Source organism: Acinonyx jubatus, chromosome A2 (assembly GCF_027475565.1).
Source record: "Acinonyx jubatus isolate Ajub_Pintada_27869175 chromosome A2, VMU_Ajub_asm_v1.0, whole genome shotgun sequence".
NCBI lineage: Eukaryota > Metazoa > Chordata > Mammalia > Carnivora > Felidae > Acinonyx > Acinonyx jubatus.
The window spans coordinates 67,249,934-67,274,804 of record NC_069383.1 but is presented as its reverse complement, the minus strand read 5'-3'; the positions used below and the strand labels follow the sequence as shown (position 1 = coordinate 67,274,804).

Here is a 24,871-nt window from a genome sequence, read left to right as displayed (position 1 = left end):
TTTGTTCCCATTTTGTGTCCTTATTTTTATTTCACCCTGTTAAAAAATTCTACATACAGTGCCAAATAAATTATGACTTGTCCTATCGTGTTGTATCAATTTGGAATTGTATTCAGTACTTATAACAGAAAACCCAAACAACAAAACCTTAAATAGGAGGGATTTATTTTCCCTCACATAACAACAAATCTAGAAATGGTCAGTCCAGAGCTAATAAGCTCACCCTCCAAAGCAATCACAACCCTGGTACCTCTGACTTCCTACACTATTAATATTGTGTGGGGCTTTGGTTATTATGGTTGAAATATGGATGCTCCACCTCCAGCATCATGTCACTGTTCCAGGTAAGACAACAAAAATAGGTACAGGTCCAATGGCTAAAAGGACATTTCTTCCATAAACTTTGGGCCTCTCCTAGCAATATCAATTTGCATTTTATTGAAAGGTCACATGGCCCGTCATGGCTTATAGAAATCTGGAGAAGTAAATACTTTTAATTAGACACACTGTCACCCTGAAAAAAAATCAGAGTTCTGCTAGTAAGGAAGAAAGTATTTTGGTTTAAACAACTAGCAGTGTCTACCACACTGCTCCAAGGAGTCTCAACACACATTATCCTGCTCCAACAAGCTTTGACACACATTATTGAAACACCACACCAGACAAACAAACATACTGTCCAAGATTTATCTGTTTCAAATGGGAGAATCTAGTCATTGTGAGTCTCATATATAAAGCATATTTTTCAAAGTAACCACAATTTTCTTTTTTCTAGTTGATAACATTGAAGAATTGGCTGACATTAATGTCACTACTAGGAATCTGTCCAAGGAGATAATTATACAGTTGTGCAAAGGTACGTGCAAAAGGAAGTTCATCAGAGTTGTTCATAATATCAAAAATTTGGGTGAAAAAAACAAAATATCAATAGAATACTGGTTAGATAAATGATAGTACATACAATTAACAGGCAACGCAACTTTTAAAAATGATGTTAATCATGATACATTGTTCAGTGAAAAAAGAACTGTATAAGATCCAGTTTATGAAATATTGTATTTTTATGTCTTTATGTGTTTTTCTTTATATCTGGAAGAATGTAACACACATTTTTAAAACTGCTTATCTGTGGGTTATTTTTTTTATTTGTTTGAATAACTATGTATGGTTTTCATACAAATAACAGCTATTTTCAAAAATACCCAATAGGATGGGAGGGGCTGACTTGATCTAGTTTTTGTCATATCAATATTACTTCCTGCCAGTAATTATCTTAGACATGCAATGGCTGAATTTATCTTTTTGAAATGGTTTCTTATCTTTGCTCAATGGAAAAAGCAAAGTTATTTCTTACTCATTAAAAATTTCAGTACAATTAAACATTTTTTTCAATAAAATTAAAATTAGGTAAGGTATCTTGAGTTTTTGTTTTGCTTTCTGTTTGAAACACTGCGACCTCTGGAAGGGTCTCCTTTTCCTGTTTCACAGTAGTTGTGGAAAGGAAGGGGGTAAGGCTGGGCAATTAACCATACACAGGTTGGGAAAGAGAGAAGAGAATACAGGTAAGGGTGGAAGGGAAAGAAGTCTGGACAGATGGGTGGGGAAAAGAGTACTAACTGAACATCAGGATACTTGCACCTCTAAAATGGTCTATCAGTTTTTCTGACCTCAGTTTTTCTCATCTGAAAAATAAAAGGTTTAAATAAGAATCACTAGATGTGCTTCAATTCTTTTGTAAGATCTCTTTGGATCTATTAACGGCATATCATGGCAAACTCCAGTAGAGCTGAATCTAAACAAATTAAAGGAAAAAGAACAAGAACTTACATACATTGCTCCGTATTTCTCCCAGGCATGTTAAGTAACTTGCCAGGGTTGCACAGCAAATAGGAGGAACCAAGATTGCAGCCCAGAGCCTACACTCCTAAAGGCTTTACTGAAAGGCACTTCAGAACTGACTGAGGAAGGCGTTTAAAGGAAGCAGGATAGCTTTCTTACCCTCAAGCTAAGGCCTTGTAGACAGAGGATGGTTAAAGCCAAGACCTTATCCCCACCTCCTGACTGCTGTGGGGGTTGTCTCAGTGGCTCACAGGCTCCTCCCTCTAATCCAAAAACAGCTTTCTGATTCAAAGTCCTTTGGCCAACGAAAAGAAAGATGAGTTTTACAAAGCGCTAAGGAAGCGCTTCCTGTTATTGCCTGGCAGCACTGAAGTAATGACAGAACCAAACCGCGTGTGCTACAGAAGGCTTTGTGGTACCACTATGTTTTCAACCCTTCCGGGTTCACACATCTGGTTACCCAGCACCCGTTTGCATATCTCATCTTGCCGTATTTCCTTTCATTAAGGACAGAGAGATACTGACTACAGAGAGTACGGGGTGGGTGGGTGGGTGAGTGGGGAACAGGAGAAAAAAGAACGGGAAGCAGGCTAGAGGCCAAAAGACTTCTGCAGGGTTAGAGCCTGTCCCTCACACAGAGGTCCCTCAGGTACCTCCAGCTTCAGTCCCTGCAGTTTCACTGCTTAGTCTCTCTCAAGGTCCGGAAGCTAGTGCAAAACCAGCACCAGGACCAGGAAGGAGAAGCCCAGCGGCGAGGAGCCGCAAGTGGGCAGAGACTACTGCTCATAGAAGACCCGACTTCCCAGACCCCTTCGCAGAAGGGCGGGGCGTGAGCTTGGCGGCCAATCTCCGCGTCCGCACGTCGCCATAACCCCGCCCCACCCTGCCCCCTCTCGCTCCGCCCTTCCCTGGGGCTGGTGCGGCGGCAGAGACGTCAGCGCTAGGAGACCCCTGGGTGGCGGCTGCGCCGTCGGCGGGCCGCGGCCTGGACGCGCTGCGGGGAGGGGCGGAGCGAGCGGGCGGGAGCGCGAGCTGGGTCCGCCTCGGCAGCCGCCGCCGCTGCCGCCGCCGCCGCCGCCAGGGAATAATCTGGGCGGCAGCGGGCGGCCCCAGCTAGCGGCCACGAGCCACTTCTGCCGGTGCCGGGAGGAGCTAAGGTTGCCGGTCTCCTGTTGTCCCCCTCTCCGCCCCCCAGGAGGGGCGAGAGGGAGCCGCGGCTGATGTCAGGTACGGCCGGCGGAGGCGCCCTCAGGCTGCGGGTCCAAGGTCTCGGCTCCCTTCGTCCTCCCAGCGCGGAGTGTGCTTTTGGGGGAGCGTGGAGGGTGGAACCAAACCCGGGCGCAGCCAAACAGGTGTCTCGGGGTCGCCGCCGGGGCTGGGGACTTGGAGCTGCTGAGGGAGGCGCGGGGCACTTCCTCCTCCCGGCGCCACTGTGAACTGCCATTGGGGCACCACCGGGCCTCTATTTTGTTGACGAGTAGCCTCCTCTTGGTGGTGGGTTCTTCCTTTCTGCCCTCTGGTGCCCCTCACCTCCTCTTCGCGCGCTGCCCGCCGTCGGGCGGCGGCAGTGAGACTCGAGCTGCGTCTCGGTCGCGGCGGGATCACTTAGCGGTCCTGCCCGCCGGGCGGTCCCTGCCCCGCCCCCCTCCTCCGACCTGTGGGTCCGGCCGGACTCGGGGCTCAGGTGTGGCCACCTTCATCGAGAGCCGCCGGGCTGCCGGGCGGCGCGAGTGCCGGGCGAGCGAGCGTCTTCCCCAAGTGCCGGGGGGACTTCCTCGGGGCTTTCTTGGATCATCAGGTTTGTGGCTGATTTATTTTTTAAAATTTCACTGCCTCTGGCAAAGTGAGCTAGCCAGGTGTGTTTGGCTCACTTGCACGGTAGAGAAGGAGGCAAAGAGTTTATTTCTCCACCCCCGGCACCCCCTCGCGAGTGTGTGAGTAGTAGGTGCTGACAAGTTGGCCATACGCCTTCGAATTTGGATAAATTATATACTCTTAAAAGAAGAATGTAATTTGGGAGTGGGGATTTATTCTTCCCTAGCTCTTACTCTCCTCTTATTATTTTTTAAAATAATAAACAAGAAGGCACCACATGCTCTGGAAAAGTTGATTGGATTTATATCTAGTTTTCTCAATTCGTTATAGATATTGTAGTATATCTTTTTAACGCTTTTCGGGTTGGAAACTATTACGCTAACCATGACTTGACTTCAGTATGAATTAAAAAGTTAGTTATAAAGGTAGAACTTTAACACGTTAAAGTGAATAATTAGGCCAAAGTGACCTGGACAGAAATATGCTCATTTACTAAAAGTTAAGCAGAGAATATAGATAGCTTGGCCTGGGTGCCAGGAACAAGTGTTGTGCACAAGTTCAACTTGTTTAATTCTGGTGTAGGTTTAGACAGTGGGAACTTGAATTTTTAGGAGATATTTAAACAACTTTCCATACCCTTATCAGATAAATGTCAAGTGAGCCTTATGCACATGATGCTGTGTGTTCTGAGTATTGAATATAGTAAACTATACTTATTTTGTTTTCCACTAGCTAGTATATATTGATGTGCAATTTCAGTGAATATAAAGTTTTAAGTTACCAAACAGTTAACTCTTTTCACCATATGTTAAGTAAAACAGTGATTTAGTAAGGAAAGTATGACTCATTTAAAATCTTCGTAGGAAAGGAGCATGGTTTTTAAGTACTGGTGGAAAACTATTAAAAATCTCTCTCAAATATGTCTGTAATTTGTGTTTTTCTGTATCTTCTTATTTAGGCCTCAGCGTTTAAACAATATTTTGTGGTTAATATTCATAGATAGGATAGATACAGTTTTTCTTAAATATGCTTTTTTTTGGTATAGATTATACTAGTCTGTATTTCTGAGTAAATTTAATATCCAGAAATTCTTAGAATTTTATCACAAACTTGTTTAGTGGTACATATAATGAATTAATTTTCACCCAGTCATAGAAATACAAAAGTGTGTCGTTTAGGCATATGCTGTTTACTATTTGTATATTGATTTTTGCTCCCTAAGATAAAAATTGCATTTTACAGCTTATAGATTTTGTAAACCATGGTAATTTAAAATAGAGCCTTTGTGTGATGAAATTATTGATTGGAATTCTTGTGACATTGTAGCTGTAAACAAATGTTAAATGGAAAAGGGACAACTTGGTGAAATTCATTTCACATTCATTTAAAATTTTAAGCTTCCTAATACAACCATATTACTTTTAGAACATTTGTTGAGATTTGAATAAAGATGCTAGCGTACCAACTATAACAAGGTGGGAAGAAAAGTATGACAAAATTTTTTTGCTCCAAATTCATTACGATTAAGGTCATTCTTTTAAAAGAAGGAAGAAAGAGAAGAAAGAAAAGGAATATTGTTCTACAAAAAAGAAGTTAGCATTTTATCTTAAAATCTAAATGTATATCGGGGCGTCTGGGTGGCTTGGTCGGTTAAGCGTCCGACTTCGGCTCAGGTCCTGATCTCACGGTCTGTGAGTTCCAGCCCCGCATCGGGCTCTGTGCTGACAGCTCAGAGCCTGGAGCCTGTTTCAGATTCTGTGTCTCCCTCTCTCTCTGCTCCTCCCCTGTTCATGCTCTGTCTCTCTCTGTCTCAAAAATAAAATAAAATGTTAAAAAAAAAATTAAAAGAAAAATCTAAATGTATATTTAATGTGTACTTAAATTTTCACTCTGCAGCTAATTCGAATGGCCAAGGAGAAAATACATACCAAAATCTATAATGTGTGAATAAAAGAAGTGTCCCTTAGAGAAAAATATATAAAGAAGTTGATATTTGTTAAATAGAGATGCCTGTAAGAAAGTGGGAGAAACCAAAAAATCTGAATAATTTATCTAGAACCTGTAGTATGAGCTGCCTTGCACATTGAAGGCACATATTAAAGGCAGGAAAAAGCAATATTAGGTTGGTGAGATTCTGAAATGGGAAACCTGGTTAGTTTACAACTAAAGCTATGCACGAAAACATTTGAACTGGTGGAAATTAGATAGAGCCAAATTTGAAATTATATATGGTTTGGTGTAGTAATTTGCATTCTTGGTCCTTGTATTATTTTCCTAGGGGTGCCATAACAAAGTATGGCAAATTGAGTGATTTAAAACAATAGAAATTCATCATCTCAGTTCTTCAGGCTAGAAGTCTGAAATCAAATGTTGGCAGAGCCATGCTCTCTAGATTGTAGGGGAGAATCTGTTCATGTCTCTGAGCTTCTTCTGTCACTGGCAGCCCTTCATATTCCTTGACCTGCCACTATATCACTCCCCTCCATTCTTTCTGTGTCTGTATCTCTTCATATGGCATTCTCCCTTTTTTTATAAGGATACCAGTCATATTGGGTTAGGGTCCACCTTGATGACTTCATCTTAACTTGATTACATCTGCAAAGACCCCATTTCCAAATAGGTCACATTTATCTTTTACAGTGTTCAATAAATTTTTAGCACCATAGGGCAGACCAAATCAGAGGGTGTGGTGGGAACAGAGTAGGGACATCTAAATTTACTTATTTATCATTTACTTATCTCACTGCTGACTCAGAACCAGGTTGTAGAGGGAAAACAAACAGACAAAAATCTCTGTCCTGGAGGAGCTTATATTCTAAAATGTTGGTTCTCAAAATGTCCCTGGATCTGCAGCATCAGCATCATCTGGGAACTTGTTAACAATGCAGATTTTCAGGCTCAACGCCCCCCTCCCCCCGCCCCCACCAGACCTCTTGATTCAGAAACTGTTTTAAAAAGACTTTCAGATGATTCTGATGCAGACTCAGATTTGAGAATCAATGAACAAGATGGAGAAAAGAGACAATAAACAAGGTAAATAAAATATGTAATATATTAGACGTTAGTAGGTGCTGTGGGTAAGAATAGGGAAAACCCCCTGAGAAGTAAAGGCCTGAAGGAGTTGGGGAGTGAGCCATGTGACTATGTAGATGAGTTGTGTTCCCAACAGAACAGCAGGGGCAGAGACCCTCATGTGTTTGAGGAACAGCAAGGAGTCCAGAGAGAACACAGCAAGGGAAACAGTAGGTTGAGTTGATGAAATTTGTTTGTTTGTTTTTGAACTGTAGAAACCAAATACTAGGAGGAGATATCAGAGAAAGAAGAGTGAGGATAGGGTGGCAGACCGTTCAGGTTCATCTTACTGGTTTTGGCTTTGTCTCTGAGTGAGACTGAGAAGACCCTGAAGGATTTTGAGCAAATGACTAATGTCTTTTTAAAGGGATCACACTGGTGAAATGGACTGGTAAAAATGGATTGAAGAAAGAAGGCTGTAAAGGGAAAAGTTGATTAGGATCCAGTTATACTAGTCGAGAGAGAAAGGGGGAGGGTGAGGAGAAGGAAGAAAAGGAATGGTAGGGTGGTAGCAGTGAAGAGGTTAGAAGAGAGGTACAAGATGAAAAACATACAGGACTGTAGTGAAAAATAAGGTTTTTTCCTGCCTAGTTACTTCAGTCACTGAGTTGCCTGCCTCAGAGTTAACTGATGTTACAACTAGTCTTTATATATTCTTCTTTAGATATTTTATATATATATGATAAACAGGTTTTAACAGGTTAGTAGAGTGGTTCTTAACTGGAGCTGATTTTGTTGCTTGGGACAGTTGGCAATGTCTGGAGACCTTTTTAGTTGTCCCAACCAGGGGGAGTGCTACTAGTGTCTGGTGAGTGGAGGCCACAGATGCTTCTAAACATCTTACAGTGAACAGGACAGCCACCACAAGAGAGAATTATCCAGCTCAAGGTGTCAGTTGTGTCAATAAAAAACACCGGCTTGATGGGACTTAGGTTGAGGCACAGATAGTGAAGGGAAGACAGTATTGTGTAGATGGAGGAGACAATAGGAATAGAGGAGCCCACTGCATTGGGATGTTTAGTGAACTGTATAGGTAGTTCAGGATTACTGAAGAATAAATTATAAGGCATGGGGTATTGAAATATGAGCCTGGAAATCTGGACAGAGTCTAGATCAAGGAGAGCCTATATATATCATGTAAATTAAAGATGCTTAGTTTTTTTCTTATAGGCAGTGGGGCTCCATGGAGAATTCATGGAGTGACTTGGTCAGCTTTTCATTTTAGATAGATCATTCTGGGGGCACGTAGGTGGTTCAGTAGACCTGATTTCCGCTCAGGTCATGGGTTCCATGCTGGGCATGGAGCCTGCTTAGGATGCCCTCTCTCTCTCTCTCTCTCTCTCTCTTTGTCTCTCTCTCTCTCTGTTTCTTTGTCTCTGTCCCTTGTGCTGTGCACTCTCAAAAAAATATAAAAATAAATCTTTATCTTACACAGTTTTAATGACTGAAGTTGTGTTATGGGAGAAAATAGTTTTGAAAGGGTGAAGTGGACATCATCTCTTTGTTGTAAAGTAAAAGATGCACATATGTATAAGCTGATATAGACATTACCCTTTTTGCAAGATACACAGAGAGATGGGAAAGAAAATGTACTCTTTTTTGTGTAGACATTTTTTATCTATGGTTTTAGTTTGGGTTTTTACATTTGTTTTCTTTACATTTCTCTTATTTAAAAAGTAGCCACTACACATTACTGGCAAAAAAAATCATAATCTGCCAAATGTGCAAAGATTTTCCTTAGCACATGTAGATCATTGTTTTTGACAGCTGCAGAGTATTCTGTGGTATGGATGTACCTTGTTTGTTTATTTAACTAGTTCCTTATCAACAAGCAAACATCTTACAGCAATGGCTGCCATGAACATTTTTGCAGACGACTTTGTTTTTGTCCATAAGAGAAATTAAAAAAAAAATTTTTTTTAAGCTTACTGATTTATTTTGAGAAAGAGAGTACAAGTGGGGGAGAGGCAGAGAGAGAAAGGGAGAGAGTGAATCCTAAGCGGGCTCTGCACTGTCAGTGCAGAGCCCAGTGGCAGGGCTGGAACTCACGAACTGTGAGATCATGACCTGAGCCAAAGTTGGACGCTTAACCAACTGAGCCACCAAGGCGCCCCCATAAGAGAAATTTCTGATGATGAAATGGTGGGCCAGGTCATGCTCATTTAAACATTTTAAAATATATTGCCAAATTGTCCTTCCAAAAGACGGTAAATATGTGTATTGTGAGAAAGAATGCAGGAGTGCCAGTTTTCTCTACCATGTCATTACTGTGTGTTACTGAACATTTTTACCAGTATGATAGGTTAAAATACTATCTCTGCATTTGATTTAGTTTTCTTTAATGTGAATTTTTTTTTTCTTTGTGAGAGAGAGAGAGAGAGAGAGCCAGGGGGTGGGGAGTGGTGGCGAGAGGAAGGGGGAGAGGGAGAGAATCTCAAGCAGGTTCCACGCTCAGTGTAGAGCCTGATGCAGGGCTTGATCCCATGATACTGTGATCATGACTTGAACCGAAATCAAGAGTTGGATGCTCAACCTACTGAGTCACCCAGGTATTCCTCTTTAATGTGGAATTTGAATATCCTCGACCATTGTATTTTCTTCTCTGCAAATCCTTTGTTTTCTTTATTTGTTATTTTATTTTATTTTTTAATTTTTTAAATGTTTATTTTTGAGAGAGACAGAGACAGTGAGAGTGGGGGAGGGGCAGAGAGAGAGGGAGACACAGAATCTGAAACAGGCTGCAGGCTCTGAGCTGTCAGCACAGAGCCTATGTAGGGCTCGAACTCACGAACTATGAGATCATCACCTAAGCAGAAGTTGGACGCTCACCCAGCTGAGCCACCCAGGTGCCTGTTTTAACTTTATCTGTTTTTATATTAATCTTTTGTCTTTTTTGTTATGATACTTCTTGGCAATTTTGCTGTACAGTTTTTTTTTTCCAACATTTTATATAGGAACATGTCTTTGAACCAGCAGTTTCATTGCCAGAAATTTAATCAATGAATAATTTCACTTTTCCTATAGTCATAGTTTCTGAGTTTTGAGAAGATCTCAATTCATGGTACAAAAATGATAAAGTGGGGTGCCTTGGGTGACTCAGTCGGTTAAATGTCTGACTTTGGCTCAGGTCATGATCTCATGGCTTGTATGTTTGAGCCCTGCTTTGGGCTCTGTGCTGACAGCTGAGAGCCTGGAACCTGCTTCAGATTCTGTGTCTCCCTCTCTCTCCACCCCTCCCCCCCACAAAAATAAACATTAAACGAAGTTTTTAAAAAATGTAAATGATTTTTTCTTCTAGTTTTGTTTTAATTTCATTTTTTTAGAATATTGAAATTTTAGAAACATTTGGAATTTGAAAGAAAGTAGGTATTCAACTGGCTGCTTTTTATCTTTTTCCTGAAAGATTATTTCAGTATCATTACTTGACTAAGCCATCTTTTTCTTGATTTAAAATAGTATGTATATTATGTATTAAATTTCCATACATAGTTGTGTTTTTTTTTTTTTTTTTTTGTTTTTTTTAAATAAACCCTTTATTTTGATCCGGTAAAGACCACCAGGGTTATATATCTTTAGGCTGACAAAGGTTAATTAACTTGCATCTGTGAGGGAGACCACACATCAGAAGAACTGTCAGCATTTTACTAAATAAAGAAGGGATAGGGTTATTATAGGATTTTGGACAAGGGTGGAGTTTAGACAAAATTTAAATGAAGCAATATTTGATAAGTTTGAAGTACAGCAAGGCTGTGATGTCAGGGGGTTAATTAACATCAGGCTGGGCTGAGAAGCAAACTCAAAGTCCTATTTCCTTAGAGACTACACAGTTAAGATAAATGTGGAATGTTGTGTCTGGGATACCCTATCTGAAATTCTGAATTGGAAATTAAGCCTGTTGCTGTTTGATTAATGATCTATCATCCATACAAGAATGGGATGTTCCAGTCTCACTCATATACTTTCAGATAGCTTAGTTCTGACAGTGTGGTTGTAAAGAAAAGAAGTCTCTCAGCACTGTCTGTAGTACTAAGTAATAAGCATTAAACATTTTTTTTCTTTACAGATTCATAGATAAATTGATATGTCTGTTCAGCATGAATATCAAATTGTTTTAATTACTATATAACTGTTTATTGTAGGTAATATATTTTACTCTCCATACTGCCGTGTTCCTTTCAGGAACTTCCCAGTTACACTCACATATTTATTTTTCAAACATTAAGAATAACTTTCTACCACAAAAAGTCTTGTATTTTAAATGACTCCATTAAGCTTAGTCTGACCCCACACCCCTTTCCAGAATTTCCCCGGTATATTCTCATGCTTATTTTTACAAAGCTTTTAAATGTTTCTTACCGAGTTATTTAACTTTTTTAAATCATCTTGTATTTTAGTTTGGATGATGTTACATACATAGATTAATTTGGAGAAAATCGGCATTGTTATCATTGATTCTTTTTTTTCCAATGTTTTATTGTGATAAAATACACATACAATTTAACATTTTAACCATTTTTAAGTGTATGTTTCAGTGGTGTTAAGTACATTGATATTGTTGTGCAACCATTACTACCATCTAGCTCCAAAACTCTTTTCATCTTGCAAAACTGAAACTCTATACCCATTAAACAAGAACTTTCCATTCCCCCCAGTCTCTGGCAACCACCATTCTTCTTTCTATTTCTCTGGTTTTAATTGAGTGTCTCCTGTAAATAGAATTATATAGTATTTGTCTTTTTGTGGCTGGCTTATTTCATTCAGCATAATGTCAAAAGTTCGTCCATGTTATAACATGCATCAAAATTTCCTTTCTTTTAAGGACTGAATAATATTCCGTTGTATGCACATAACACATTTTGCTTATCCATTTATCCATCTATGGACATTTGGATTACTTCCACATTTAAGCTATTGTGAATAATGCTGCTATAAACACAGGTATACAGATACCTCTTTGAGACTCTGCTCCCAGTGCTTTGGGTCATAAACCCAGAAGTGGAAGTACTGGATCCTGTGGTAATTCTAACTTTTTAATTTTTTGTTTTCCATAGTGGCTGTACATTTTACCTTACAGTGCACACGTGTTTGCATTTCTCCACATCCTCACCAACACTTGTTATTTTAATAGTGGCCGTCCTATTGTATCTCATTGTAGTATCTCATTGTAGTTTTGTTGGCATTTTCCTGATGGTCAGTGACGTTGAGCATCTTTTTCATCCTCAACATGCTCATGCTTATCTGCCATTTATGTGTCTTGTTTGGAGAAATGTCTGTTCAAGTACTTTGCCCATTTTGTTGGTTTTGTTGTTATGTTTTAGGAGTTCTCTAATGTATTCTGGATATTAATCCCCCATCAGATAGATGACTTAGAGATATTTCTTCCATTCTGTGGGTTGCCTTTTTACTTTGTTGATAATGTCTTTTTTTTTTTTTTTAAGTTTTTATTTATTTTGAGAGACAGGTAGACTACCAGGGGTATATATCATCAGGCTGACAAAGGTGACAAACTGTGAGACGGTGACCTGAGCCGAAGTCAGATGCTCAACTGACTGAGCCACCCAGGTGCCCCTGTTGATAGTGTCTTTTGATACACAGTATTTTAAAACTTTCATGAAGGCCAGTTTGACTACTTGTCTTTTGTTGCATGTGCCTTTGATGTCCTATCCAAGAAATTGTTCCCAATTCCAGTATCATTTTTTTCTTCTAAGAGTTTTATAGTTTTAGGTCTTATGTTTAGGTCGTTTATCTATTTTGAGTTGATTTTTGTATATGGTGTTAGGTAAGGGTCTGGTTTCATTCTTTAACATGTAGATATCCTGTTTTCTGAGCACCTTTTTTGAAAGACTGCCCTCTGTTCTTGTATGGACTTGGTCCATTTGTTGAAAATCTTTTAACCATAAATGCAAGGGTTTATTTCTGGGCTATTTTATTCCATTGGTCTGTATGTCTTATCTTTATGCCAGTGCCACTATTTTGATTATTGTAGCTTGAGTTTGCAAAAAAATATTTATGTTCTCATGGAACAGTAACAAAAAGGTATTCTCACTTTTGATTTTCTGAATCTGAAATTGTGGGAATATTTTTAAAAATAGAATTATAGCTTGAAACAATACAATTTGATTTTAACTTGGTTGTGAACTGTTATATAATTTTTGGAATGTTTATTGTTTCTTATCCTTACATGCTTTTTCAGGATTCATAAAATTCCACGGTCCTTTCTAGCACTAAGGTTGTGTAACCATGCTCAAAATACGTCAGGGTCATTAGGTGACAGCTGTGTGTTAATTTTCTATTTCTATAATCTTAATAAATTAGTACTAGAAAATGCTTTTAGTGTCTCTGTCTCAGAATTAATATGTAATTCTATTATAGTTAATTTGAGTTTAGATACATCAAAGGAAAGAATATAGTTCATATTGTATGTCTGTTTTATGCCTTTAGGTTTCAAATGATGGATCCATATATGATTTTTTTATTTAGTAAATTAGATGGTATATAGATCTCTGTTTGCAGAAATCATTTCACCTGTATTCCTCCCTTCAGTAAGACAAACATGCAAACATTTGAATGCCTTTTGTAAGCCAGAGAGTGTGTTAGGTGCTAGAGACGTAGAGATAAGAACCTATCCATTTTTCTTAAGGACCTCTTAGTCTAGTGGGAAAGAAATGCACATTCTATTATGCAGTATGATATATACATAGTAAGAGGTGTGAATAAAGGAACAAGGAGACATTTGAGGGAAAGCAGTTAATTTGACCATGGGCATTAGGGAAAAGTGATCATGGAAAGTACCAAAACTAAGAAACCTTGAAAGAATTTGGCATCTATCCAGTAGACAAAATTGAGGAAGGCACACCATGCAAAAAGAATAGAATGGCTGAAGTCATCCATATGAAAGGTCATGGCAAACGGGAGAATGGCTGACTGCTCTTTTCAGATAAGGGAGTATGAGAAATAAGAGAGCAGGAAGATAAACTAGAGCCAGTCTTCTGTACCAGGTAAGAAGTATGGACTTCATCCTGTGGCATTGGAAAATACATGTTTTTTAAACAAGACTGCTGTGTGAAGCCTCTATGAAGTTGTTGGTTAAGAGAAGTTAAAAGACCTGAGCATGGAGAAAAATGATCAAGACCTGGAGAGAGAAAAGTGTCTTTTTGGAGTAAAATAGATGTGGAGATATAATCAGATTTGGGGGTTTGGGAGAAGAATAAAGAGGTAGATGCTTTGCTCCCTTATTTCAAGCCAGCTAATGTTTATTGCACTATCATCTTGTGGGAAGCATCATAGTTGGTAACTCTGAGAGGAAAGATACTATTTTGTGCCTTCTGGTAGTTTACATTCTGTGAACAGGAGAAAATATATCCTTAGCTCCTAGGACAGTATTTGACACATTAAAAGGTACTCATCATTAACACTTTTCAAAGATTATATAAAACCTCACAATCAAATTAAAGTTGTATAAATCTCAAGCGGTAATTCTATTTTTAAAAAATGTTTTCTCCAATCCCAGGTTCAGATGATTAAAAGGTGAGAATGTCTTTTACTGTTCAAGGAGTTCTGCATTCTTTGTATCCTCAGTCGTTTCTATAATACCCAAGGTTAGTGCTGTGTTACACTCTTTATATAAAAATGAAGACAAGGAGAAGGGGAAAGAGTGCCATACAGATTTCCTTTCACTGATGATCCTTAGTGGCTAACACTCAGACTGGAATTTCCAAGTCTGGGTATACCTATCAGTAACCTATCAGTAAAGAGAATGAACCTAAACTAGAGGGAAAGAGCACTGAACTGAAGGGGGAAAGGAAAAGGTTTGCCTTCTCGGCCTTAAACATTACTGTTTGTATCAAAGAGGGAGGCTGAATATAGCATGGTCCATTTTGGGTTTTGTTCACCCAGAAATCAAAACTCTCAAGCGTCCATCCTATTTTTCATGATTCAGCAAGCTACCACCCACCATTCAATATTTTTTGGAGAAATGTTTTTTTTTATCAGAATAATGTAGCAGTTCTCAAAGTGTGGTCCAGGGAAAGTGAGATCTCTTAGACCCTTTCAGGAAGACTATAAAATAAAAAATTATGATACTAATATCAATATTTGCTTTTTTTAACTCGCTCTTTCTCGCATAAATGTATAGTCAGATTTTTAAGAAGCTACATGTTATATGCTATTGCAAAAAATTAAATGCAGAAGGAGGTATGGAATTCTAGATCCAGTGGTCTTCTATTAAACCAGATACTGAGATTTATAAAAATTTAAAGCAATGCCACTCTTCTCTTTCATTTTTTTATAAAATAAGATATTTACCATAAAAATTTATGCTAACAGGTAGTGCGTTTGCCATTATTACTTATGAATAAATGAATATTTAAAAACTTTTTATGTTTTAATTTCTAATAAAAATCTTATCAGTGAATATAACCCATAAAAACAAAAGCTACTTGAGGTCCTCACTAATTAAGTATTTAAAGGGATACAAGAGTATAATTTTTGATAGCTGCTTAAGTAATGCATACTCATTAAACTCAACTTGGAAACATGTGGGAAAAAAATCTTAGTTGCCCCTACTCCTAACACTGATATTAGAAGTTAGAATTAAAATTAGAAATGAGAAATTATTAACATTTTGGCATATTTTTCTAGTCTTTTTTTTAAGGATTTTTTTTAAAGCACAGAGTTGGAATAACATTGTATGTAAAACTCTGCATGCTTTTTTTCACTTGTGTTCTGTGTTTCCATGTCAATCTTTAAAAAACATTTTAGTGATTGTGAAGCGTTGTATTTAGTTAATGTACTTTATATAATTTTTCCTTTTATTCTAACTTTTGACCATGAATCTTTCTTTCATTTAGCAAACACTTGAGAGTTTATGTGCAGACACTGTTCATAAGTGCTTTTTTATATTTTGTTAAGATGATTGCCTTAGATTAAAAGTTGAGTCAGTGAGCTACACTTTGAAGGCAAAGAGGGAATATACTAAAGAAAATCTTAACTTGTCTTTTGAGTGTTTTATATTATCAGGTCACATGGCAAATTCTCAAATGTATTAGGTATTTACACAACTCTTTTAGCCTGCATAGTATTGTGGAAAGACTAAGTGAATGAATTTAAAGAAGAGTCTCCTTTGCATTGAGTAGTTAACTATTTTTATTTGCTAGATCATATTTTAGGGCAGTGTTATTTTTAATTTGTGATTCAGATGTACAAGTGACTGACTGTGCATATTTTCCCAGGTTCCAGACCTGCATCTTTTGACAGCTTGCTCAACATTTCTGAATCAGTGCCCTGCTGGCACTTTACGATAGATACAATATGGTACACCAAATATTGATCTGACCAAAGTCTGTCATATTTTTAAAATATCTCTACTCATTACTCATACTTGTTGGATAGTTTAGGTATAAAATTCTAGGTTGGAAATGATTTCTTCTCAGAATTTTGAAGGATTTTCTCCATTGCTTTCTAGCTTTCAGTGTTACTGTTTGAAAGTCCAAACCATTTCATTGTTGTTTCTTTGCCTCTTTCTCTGAAAGCTTACAGAATAGTTTGACCAAATTGCTCTGAAATTACATGATACCATATCTTTTTTGGGTCTGTTTTTATTCAGAGTGCTAGCTATCATTGGATCCTTTCAGTCTGGAAACTTCCTTGAAATATTTAGTTGTTGATACCTTCCCTTCTTTTTTATCTGCCCTTCTAAATTGATCTTATCAATTTTCTCTCTTGTTTTCCATCACTTTATCTTTTTGTTTGCTCACATTTGGGGTGATTTCCTTAACTTTATCTTATGCTGGTTCTATTCAGTAGGTTTTTTATTTTCTTATATTTTAATTTATTGGGTTTCTTTTTGTCCTCATATTTTTTTAAGCTACTGTCTTATTCTTATTTCAGAAATAGAATGCCATGACATTTTTTCTCTTAGGATATCAGTGATTGGGGTTTTTTTTAGTTTTAATCTTACCATCTCTTCCAAGTTGTTTTAAATTTGACTTTGTTGGTGTTTTTCTTTCATATTAGAGGCATTCCTTAAAATATCTGGTGATTCTTAAGTGGTTATTCATATTTTAGAGTAGATACTAAAAAGCTAATTAAAATATCTCTATATACATTTTTGGGGCTATACGGTATTCACTGTACAATGATTGGATTGGAATGATAGATTGCTGAACCTATTGGGGATTCCATAGAGCAAATTAAACCAAATGATTTTTAACTTTCCCAGTCCTAAAGTTCCTAGAGCAGATGATGCTAATGCTTTGTCTAAGGGCCCATGTCTTCTTCCTGTTCACAGGGTCCTGATGTATTTTCATTCCCATTATCTGTCTTCTAAGGTTTTTGTTGCAGGGCTGCCCTCACACTGCCAGGGCCTGCTTTGCCAATGTATAAGCAATGGAAGTGTCTGGGAAATTTATTTCCTAAAGAGAGCCTTTAACCAGTGATTAATTGGTTATAACTCAGGTGTGGCTTGCATTGCCTCCAGAACTGCCCTATGGGACTGAGCTAAAATCACCTTCCATGGGATTTTGCATGACCTCCTTCCCTTCCCTTTCCTATTTCCTTGTGTTTTTCCATGGAATAATTTCTCATAAACCTCATCTCATGGTTCCTTTTCTGAAGACCCAGCTTCAGATGGGTTAATGTTTGGGCTTCATTCCCTTTGATAATGTATTGTTTTGCAGTGAGATTAGACTGATTTTTTTTTTTTTAATGCTATCTTTATTTTGGACTGTCTTTGTCAGATATTTATATATCAAACTTTTACATAAAAGAAGAATTGGTTAAGTTCTGCTTAACTTTTGGAATGATTCATGTAGTACAGGCATACCTCAGAGATACTGTGAGTTCAGTTCCAGACCACTGCAATAAAGTGAATACCACAATGAAACAAGTCAGTTGAATTTTTGGTTCTCTCTGCATATAAAAGTTATGTTTACATTATAGTCTGTTAAGGGTGCAGTATCATATGTCTCAAAATGTACATACCTTAATTTACCTTATTGAAATATACGTTATTACTAAAAAAATGTTAATCGTCATCTGAGCTTTCAGCGAGTCATAATCTTTTTGCTGGTGGAGGGTGTTGCCTCCCTGTTGATAGCTGCTGACTGATCAGGGTGGTGGTTGCTAAAGATCAGGGTGGCTGTGGCAATTCTTAAAATAAACGATGAAGTTTGCCACATGCGTTGAATCTTCCTTCATGAATGATTTGTCTGTAGCATAGATACTATTTGATAGCACTTTACCACAGTACAACTTCTTTCAAAGTGGGAGTCAGTCCTCTCAAATCCTGCCAATGCTTTATCAACTAAGTTTATGTAATATTCTAAATCCTTTGTTGCCATGTCAACAATCTTTACAGGAGTAGATTCCATCTCAAGAAATGGCTTTCTTTGCTCATCCTCAAGAAGCAACTCCTCATCCATTCAAGTTTTTTCATGAGATTGCAGCACTTCAATTGCATCTTCAGGCTTCATTTTTAATTCTATTTATCATGCTGTTTCTAACATATCAGCAGGTACTTACTCCTTGTTTTTATTTTGAGAGAGATAGAGAGAGAGCACATACAGAAGTGGGAGAGGGACAGAGAGAAAGGGAAAGAGAATCCCAAGCAGGCTCTGCACCGTCATTGCAGAGCCAGATGCGGGGCTTGAACTCATGAACTACAAGATCATGACCTGAGCTGGAGTCAGACACTTAACTGATTGAACCATCCAGATACCCCTCCTTTGAAATCTTGAACCCTTCAAATTCATTCCCGAGGGCTGGAAACAGCTTCTTCCAAACTCCCGTACATGTTGATATTTTGACTTCTTCCCATGAACCATGAATGTTCTTAATGCCCTATAAAATATTGACTCCTTTTCAGAAGGTTTTTCATTTATTATACCCAGCTCTATCAGAGGAATCACTATGTATGGCAGCTATAGCTTTAGAAAATGTATTTCTTAAATAATAAGACTGGAAAGTCGAAAATTACTCTGATCTATAGGCCGCAGAATAGATGTTGTATTAGGAGACATGAAAACAGCTTTAATCTTGTCCATCTCTACTAGAGCTCAGAGTAACCAAGTATGTTATCAATGAGCAATAATATTTTGAAAGGAAATCTTTTGTTTTTTTGAGCAGTTGGTCTTAACAGTAGGCTCAAAATGTATTTTTTAATTATTTTTTTAATGTTTATTTTTGAGAGAGAGAGAGTGCAGGTAGGGGAGGTGCAGAGTGAGAGGGAGACACAGAATCGTAAGTAGGCTCCATGCTCTGAGCCATCAGCACAGAGCCCAACGCGGGCTCAAACTCACAGGACACAAGATCATGACCTGAGCTGGAGTCGGATGTTTAATGGACTGAGCCATGCAGGCACCCCAGGCTCAAAATTTAAATAAACAATGTTGTAAACCGATATGATGTTACCCAGGCTTTGTTCTATTTCTAGAGCACAGGCAGAATAGATGGAGCATAATTCTTAAGGGGCTCAAGCATTTTCAGAATGTTAAATGAGCGTTGGCTTCAACTTAAGGTTACCAGCTGCATTAGCCGCTAACGAGAGAGTCATCCTGTCCTGTGATGCTTTGAAGCTGAGTCCAATCTGGTTCTCAAAGTCCTGGATGGCATCTTCTTCCAACAGAAGACCATTTTGTTTTCATTGAAAATCTGTTGTTTGGTGGAGCTATTTTCATTAATTATCTTAAAAGGATTTCCCTGGATAACTCAGCTTCTACATCAGCACTTGCTGCTTCACTTTATACTGTTATCTTACAGAGATGGCTTCTTTCCCTTTAACCTCATGAACCAACCTCTGCCACCTTCAAACTTTTCTTGTGCAGTTCCTCATTTCTCTCAGCCTTCATAAAATTGAATGGAGTTAGGGCCTTGCTCTAGGTTAGGCTTTGGCTTAAGGGAATGTTGTGGCTAGTTTGATATTCTATCTAGACCACTGAAGCATTCTCCATATCAGCAATAACTAAGCCAGCTATTTAGCTTGCTTATCACTCATGAGTTCACTAGAGTAACACTTTTTTCTGTAAGAACTTTTCCTTTGCATTCACAACCTAGCTTTTTGGCACAAGAAGCCTAACTTTGGGCCTATCTTGGCTTTCAACACACCTTCCTCACTAAGCTTGATCATTTCTAACTTTTAAAGTGAGAGATATGTGACTCTTCCTTTCACTTGAACATGAAGAGACCATTTTAGGCTTACTAATTGGCCTAATTTCAATATTGTTGTGTTTCAGGGAATAGAGAGGTCTTAGGGGGAGAGAAAGAGGAATGACCAGTTAGTGGAGCAGTCAGAACACACACATTTATCAATTAAGTTCACCGTCTTATATGGGTACAGTTCATGGCACCCCAAAACAATTAGAACAGTAACATCAAAGATCACTGATCAGAAATCACTATAACAAATATAATAATGAAAAAGTTTGAAATATTGTGACAACTGCCAAATTGTGATGCAGAGGCATGAAGTGACATGCTGTTGGAAAAATAACACCAATAGACGTGCTGGACAAAGTTACTACAGGTCTTTAATTTGTAAAAAAATGTATCTGCAAGGCACAATAAAGCAAAGTGCAGTAAAATGAGGTATGCCTGTATAAAAATTATGTTTTTTGAAAGATTTAAGTATTTTATCCAAGAAAAGCCTGGACCTCTTTGAAGTCTGGCTCTTTATTTCCTTTGTGGTTATTTGTCCATTTAGTTTTTATACCTTGAGTCAGTTTTGATAATTTACATTCTTAGAGAAATGTGTTTCATTTAAGTTTTCATGTTTAATAGCTATTTATTATATAAAATGTTCTCGTGTGCATGTGTGTGTGTGTGTGTTTTAATTTTATCTGTGAATGTGGATATAGTTTACATCCTGATTGGACCAAACCAAGTGTAAAAAAGACATTTGTGAACTAATTGAGGCAATTTGATTATAGAAGACAGTTGTGGAAATTTGATTACATACTTGAGTTGGAGGAGTCCAAAGAATTATTGTTAATTTTTTTAGGTGTTGATAATTTTGTTAGGCATTTGATAATGGCTTTTTGCTTTATTAGTTTTATCTATTTTAAATTTTATTGATTTCTGTTACTATTTTACTCATTTTGCTTGCTTTAGGATTATTTTGTTTGTGATTCTTGAAGTGGGACCTGGCGTTAAAGGATTTGAAACTTTTTCTCTTTTCTAATGTAAGCATTTAGTGCTTGCTATAAGTTTTCCTTAGCACTGCTTTAACTGTGTCCCTCTGTTTTTAAACTCTTTCATTGCTGCTTTTGTGTCCCTGTATAATTAACAATACTGTAAATTCCATGAAGGCAGAGAAAGATACTTTGTTTTAGCTTTTCCCAGTATTTAGCACATTGCCATATAATTGTAAATGATTTTTGAACGTCAAGACTTGCATATAGTAATTCAGATTGACCCCTCAATTTAATAATCTGGAATTGTAAAGAAACAAAATTAGTAGAAATGTTCTCAAAATGTTACAAGAAAACTGTAAGAGAATATGCAAGTAAAATTTTATTCTCTGTAACAGAGGCTTTAATTTTTTTTAGTGAAAAATGTATTGGAAGCAAGAAAGGGGTTAAGTCTCAGCAATAAGCCTTTTTGTTTAAGAATTCATATAAACAAATATTTGAAATATTAATAAGATTACTGTAGGAGAGCAGAAGCATGAAAATTTAGTCTGAAACCAGTTCCGATCTCTCAACTACTCTCTTAATATTTTCAGTCTTTCTTGGAGCCTATGGACTTTTCATTTTTTTGTATCTTTTTTACATCTCAAGATTTATGAATAGAGCAAAAATGGTTTCTTCTAGAATCTGCTGGTAACAATCTTATCTTCCATTTAAAGATAATTTTAGAAAGAAAGGGGGAAGACTGGAAAGTTGATGGGTGACTATACACGCAAGTGTGGTATAATTGGGAAAAAACTATTAACTTTAAGTGAAATGCGAGTTAGAATCCTAACTTACCATGTAGGCTGTGTGGTTTGGGTCAATTTCATTAATTTTTCTGAAACTCATTTTCCTCATTTGTAATATGGAGATACTACTATCAAGTTTTCCAGTTGTTGTGAGGATCAGAGAAAACATATAAAAGTTTTAAACATATTTGCCTCATATAGTATATTTGTAAGCATTTATACAGTGTTGTCATTATATAAGATTCATCTCAATTTTTTAAGGGAAGTCTTTTAGGGAAAATATCAAAAATCATTTTAATGTGGTTTGAAGAGACAACTACATGTTGAATATGTAAATATAGCAAATGAATACTATAAACTAGAAAAAATTATAAATAATAGAATGAAAACCTTGGCAGAATATAGCATAAAGTACCAAAATTTAAAAACAACAAAAACACAGGGGCGCTTGGGTGGTTCATTCATTTAAACGTCCTACTCTTGGTTTTGGCTCTGGTCATGATCTGGTTTGTGGGATTGAGCACCACATCAGGCTCAGCACTGGCAGCACGGGAACCTGCTTGGGACTTTCTCTCTCCCTCTCTCTCTCTCTGCCTCTTCCCCATTCGTGTCTTTCCCTCTCTCTAAAATAAAAATAAAGAATAAAAATAAAAACAAGGGACGCCTTGGTGGCTCAATCGGTTGAGCATCCGACTTTGGCTCAGGTCATGATCTCACGGTCTGTGAGTTCAAGCCCCGCATCGGGCTCTGTGCTGACAGCTCAGAGGCTAGGGGCTGCTTCGGATTCTGTCTCCCTCTCTCTCTGCCCCTCCCCCGCTCATGCTTGCGCGCGCGCGCTCTCTCTCTGTCAAAAATAAATAAACATTAAAAAGAAAAAATTTAAAAAATAAAAAAAAAAACACCAAAAGCCTTGCATTTTAGGGACTTTATTGTGAATTCCCTTGACTTTTTAAAATCCTGAAAATTAGAGGAAGACGTGATCTCATATAAAGGGTATTAAAGTCTTACTGAGAGGATATTAGTAACTGGTGGAATGATTACAAACCAAGCATAGGAGAAGAGGAGCATTTATCTACAAGGATTAAAGATTACTCTGCCCTCAGACTTTTCTGGCATCGGTGTGAGGAGACTATGAACAATATTTACAAAGTTTGTACTTGATCAAGTTGTGCTTCTCTGCCCTCAGACTTTTCTGGCATCGGTGTGAGGAGACTATGAACAATATTTACAAAGTTTGTACTTGATCAAGTTGTGCTTCATATATAAAGGCAGTAGTAGACAGTCTTAAGCCTGCAAGAATTTAGAATATAGCACCAGTGAGCACTATTACCAAAATTACTTGCTGAAACCCAGCCAAAAAACATGACGTTAATGAAGAACTCACATATAAAGGAGCTGTAATAAAAGGACTATTAATGAGCATGGAATCCAATTTAATACATATCCAAGATTAAGCAGTCATGGGAATTACTGTATAATTTATAGAATGTAAACTATGCAAAATTTTACAGAATAAAAATAGTTCACAAAAATTGAGTGTTTGGGGGAGTATATATAGGCTGATTTCCATATTTCTCACAGCAAGAAATTACTAGGTACTATCTAAAATTAAAACATGTAGTTTTCAAAAAGGGCCTCCAATTGCTTTATATTTTTCATAGTCTTTTTCTTATCTTTAGAAGAGTCATAAGTTTTAGCTCTTTCAAAGTTCATTTAGAGTCATTTAATTTCCCTTTTTTTCCCCCAGTAAATTCAAGTAAATCTAACTTCATAGGTTAAATTTTTAAAATAGCGTGATTCACAGTTCTAGTTCTGTAAACCTATGGTAAAATGGTTAAGAATCTGAATTCTTTTTTTTTTTTTTTTTTTAATGTTTGTTTGTTTGAAGAGAAACAGTGCAAGCCAGAGAGGAGAGAGAGAGAATCCCAAGCAGGCTCTATGCTGAGTACAGTGTCTGACACAGGACTTGATCTCACGAGCCTGGGATCATAACTTGAGCCAAAATCAAGAGTCGGACACTTATCTAACTGAGCCACCCAGGTGCCCCAAGAATCTGAATTCTTGATAGACATTGTTAGTGTGAATGTGAAGATTACTAACCTTCTTTCTGAGTTTATCTGTAAAATGGGAATGACAGTCCCTTGTTTATGGTTTACAGTTAACTTGTCTAAATCTCTCGGTACAGGGCTCAGCTGTTAGCTGTAGTTCTCTCCTCTTCATTCTCTGTTATTTATAAAGATGTTATTCCTATCTGTAGTGATATTACCAAATATTAATGATAGCTATTTCTGAGTGATGGGATTTGAGGTGATTTCTTTCTTTTTCAATGTAGTTCTATACTTACTGTTCTATATTGCTTGACTTATTTTTTACAATGAATAACACAAAGCTGTCCCTTAAAAAATAAAAATATAAGTTTTACTTGTCCCAGCACTTCTTTTGCATCTGAAATCTCCATTGTTGAGCCTGATAATCTGTATTTTTAAAATGTTCCTCAAGTGATTTTGATGATGTATCAGGTTTAGAAAGCAGTTGACATTGAGAACTTCCCTGCACTTAATTTTAATTAACATATTATAGGCTCCTATAATGTGCAACTTAGTTGTGTAGTGTCTTCCAATCTGGTCTCCTTCCATACTCTTTGTTAAGAATCTAAAGAGGGAGGGGGAATGGGCTAAATAAGGAGCATTAAGGAATCTACTGCTGAGGTCCTTGTTGCACTATATGCTAACTAACTTGGATGTAAATTTAGAAATTAATTAATTAATTAAATTTAAAAAATGAAATGAAAAAAACAAAAAAGAAAAGAATCTGAAGAGTTGAGGGTGCAGATTTTTGCCAAAAACCGGAGTAGGGCTTGGGGTACATTGTACCTATATGAGGTGGCTATTTTATCGCAGGAACAGGAAAATAAAATGGGCGTAAACGGAAATTTAGTCATAAGGCAGGAGTCTTTGAAATTGGAAAGGGATGGGATAAGAACAACAGGGGTGAGCCAACACGTTTTGGCTGATAATGCGCTGGAGGAAGATGGGGGAGAGGATGGCAGCCATCCAACGGCATCACAAAATATTTTTTAATTAAAAACAAATTTTTTAACATCCAGAAGTCAGTTTTCCCTCCACTCACCCCAGAACAGGTATGTTGCTAAAAAGTGCCACCTCAGCTGAGAAAACCCTATCCATAAATATGTCACTAGTTTTCTACAAACAGTAAACCATCCCTGCTGCAAAA

General features: G+C 37.5%; 2 protein-coding genes across 5 annotated transcripts in view; one reads left to right on the top strand and one right to left on the bottom strand.

Annotated features, from left to right (window-relative positions):
* Positions 1–1,616: 1,616 nt before the first annotated feature.
* LOC128314785 (translation initiation factor IF-2-like) lies at positions 1,617–3,283 on the bottom strand. 2 transcript variants are annotated; one of them, XM_053218417.1, is made up of 3 exons: positions 2,493–3,283; positions 1,999–2,134; positions 1,617–1,682 (listed from the first exon to the last, which is right to left on the bottom strand). In XM_053218417.1, the coding sequence occupies exon 1, from the start codon at positions 3,281–3,283 to the stop codon at positions 2,780–2,782; it is 504 nt and encodes a 167-aa protein (XP_053074392.1). In that variant the 3' UTR covers positions 1,617–1,682; positions 1,999–2,134; positions 2,493–2,779. The 2 variants fall into 2 exon arrangements, with proteins under 2 accessions (XP_053074392.1, XP_053074393.1); XM_053218418.1 differs by lacking the exon at positions 1,999–2,134.
* The window catches only part of C1GALT1 (core 1 synthase, glycoprotein-N-acetylgalactosamine 3-beta-galactosyltransferase 1), a 40,375-nt gene continuing 18,430 nt past the window's right edge, over positions 2,927–24,871 (top strand). Inside the window, exon 1 of one of the 3 annotated variants that reach the window (XM_027071948.2) lies at positions 2,927–3,066. Coding sequence is in view for 1 of the 3 variants with exons in the window: in XM_027071946.2 (XP_026927747.1) it covers positions 3,060–3,066 (7 nt within the window). In the remaining 2 variants the exon portion in view is untranslated. Of the gene's footprint in view, positions 3,067–3,506; positions 3,638–24,871 lie in introns of those variants that run through there. The other 2 variants (XM_027071946.2, XM_027071947.2) reach the window with 2 other exon arrangements.

Coding starts and splice junctions, on each gene's coding strand:
- LOC128314785 (XM_053218417.1), bottom strand. CDS start 3,283: ATGGCAGTTCACAGTGGCGCCGGGAGGAGGAAGTGCCCCGCGCCTCCC.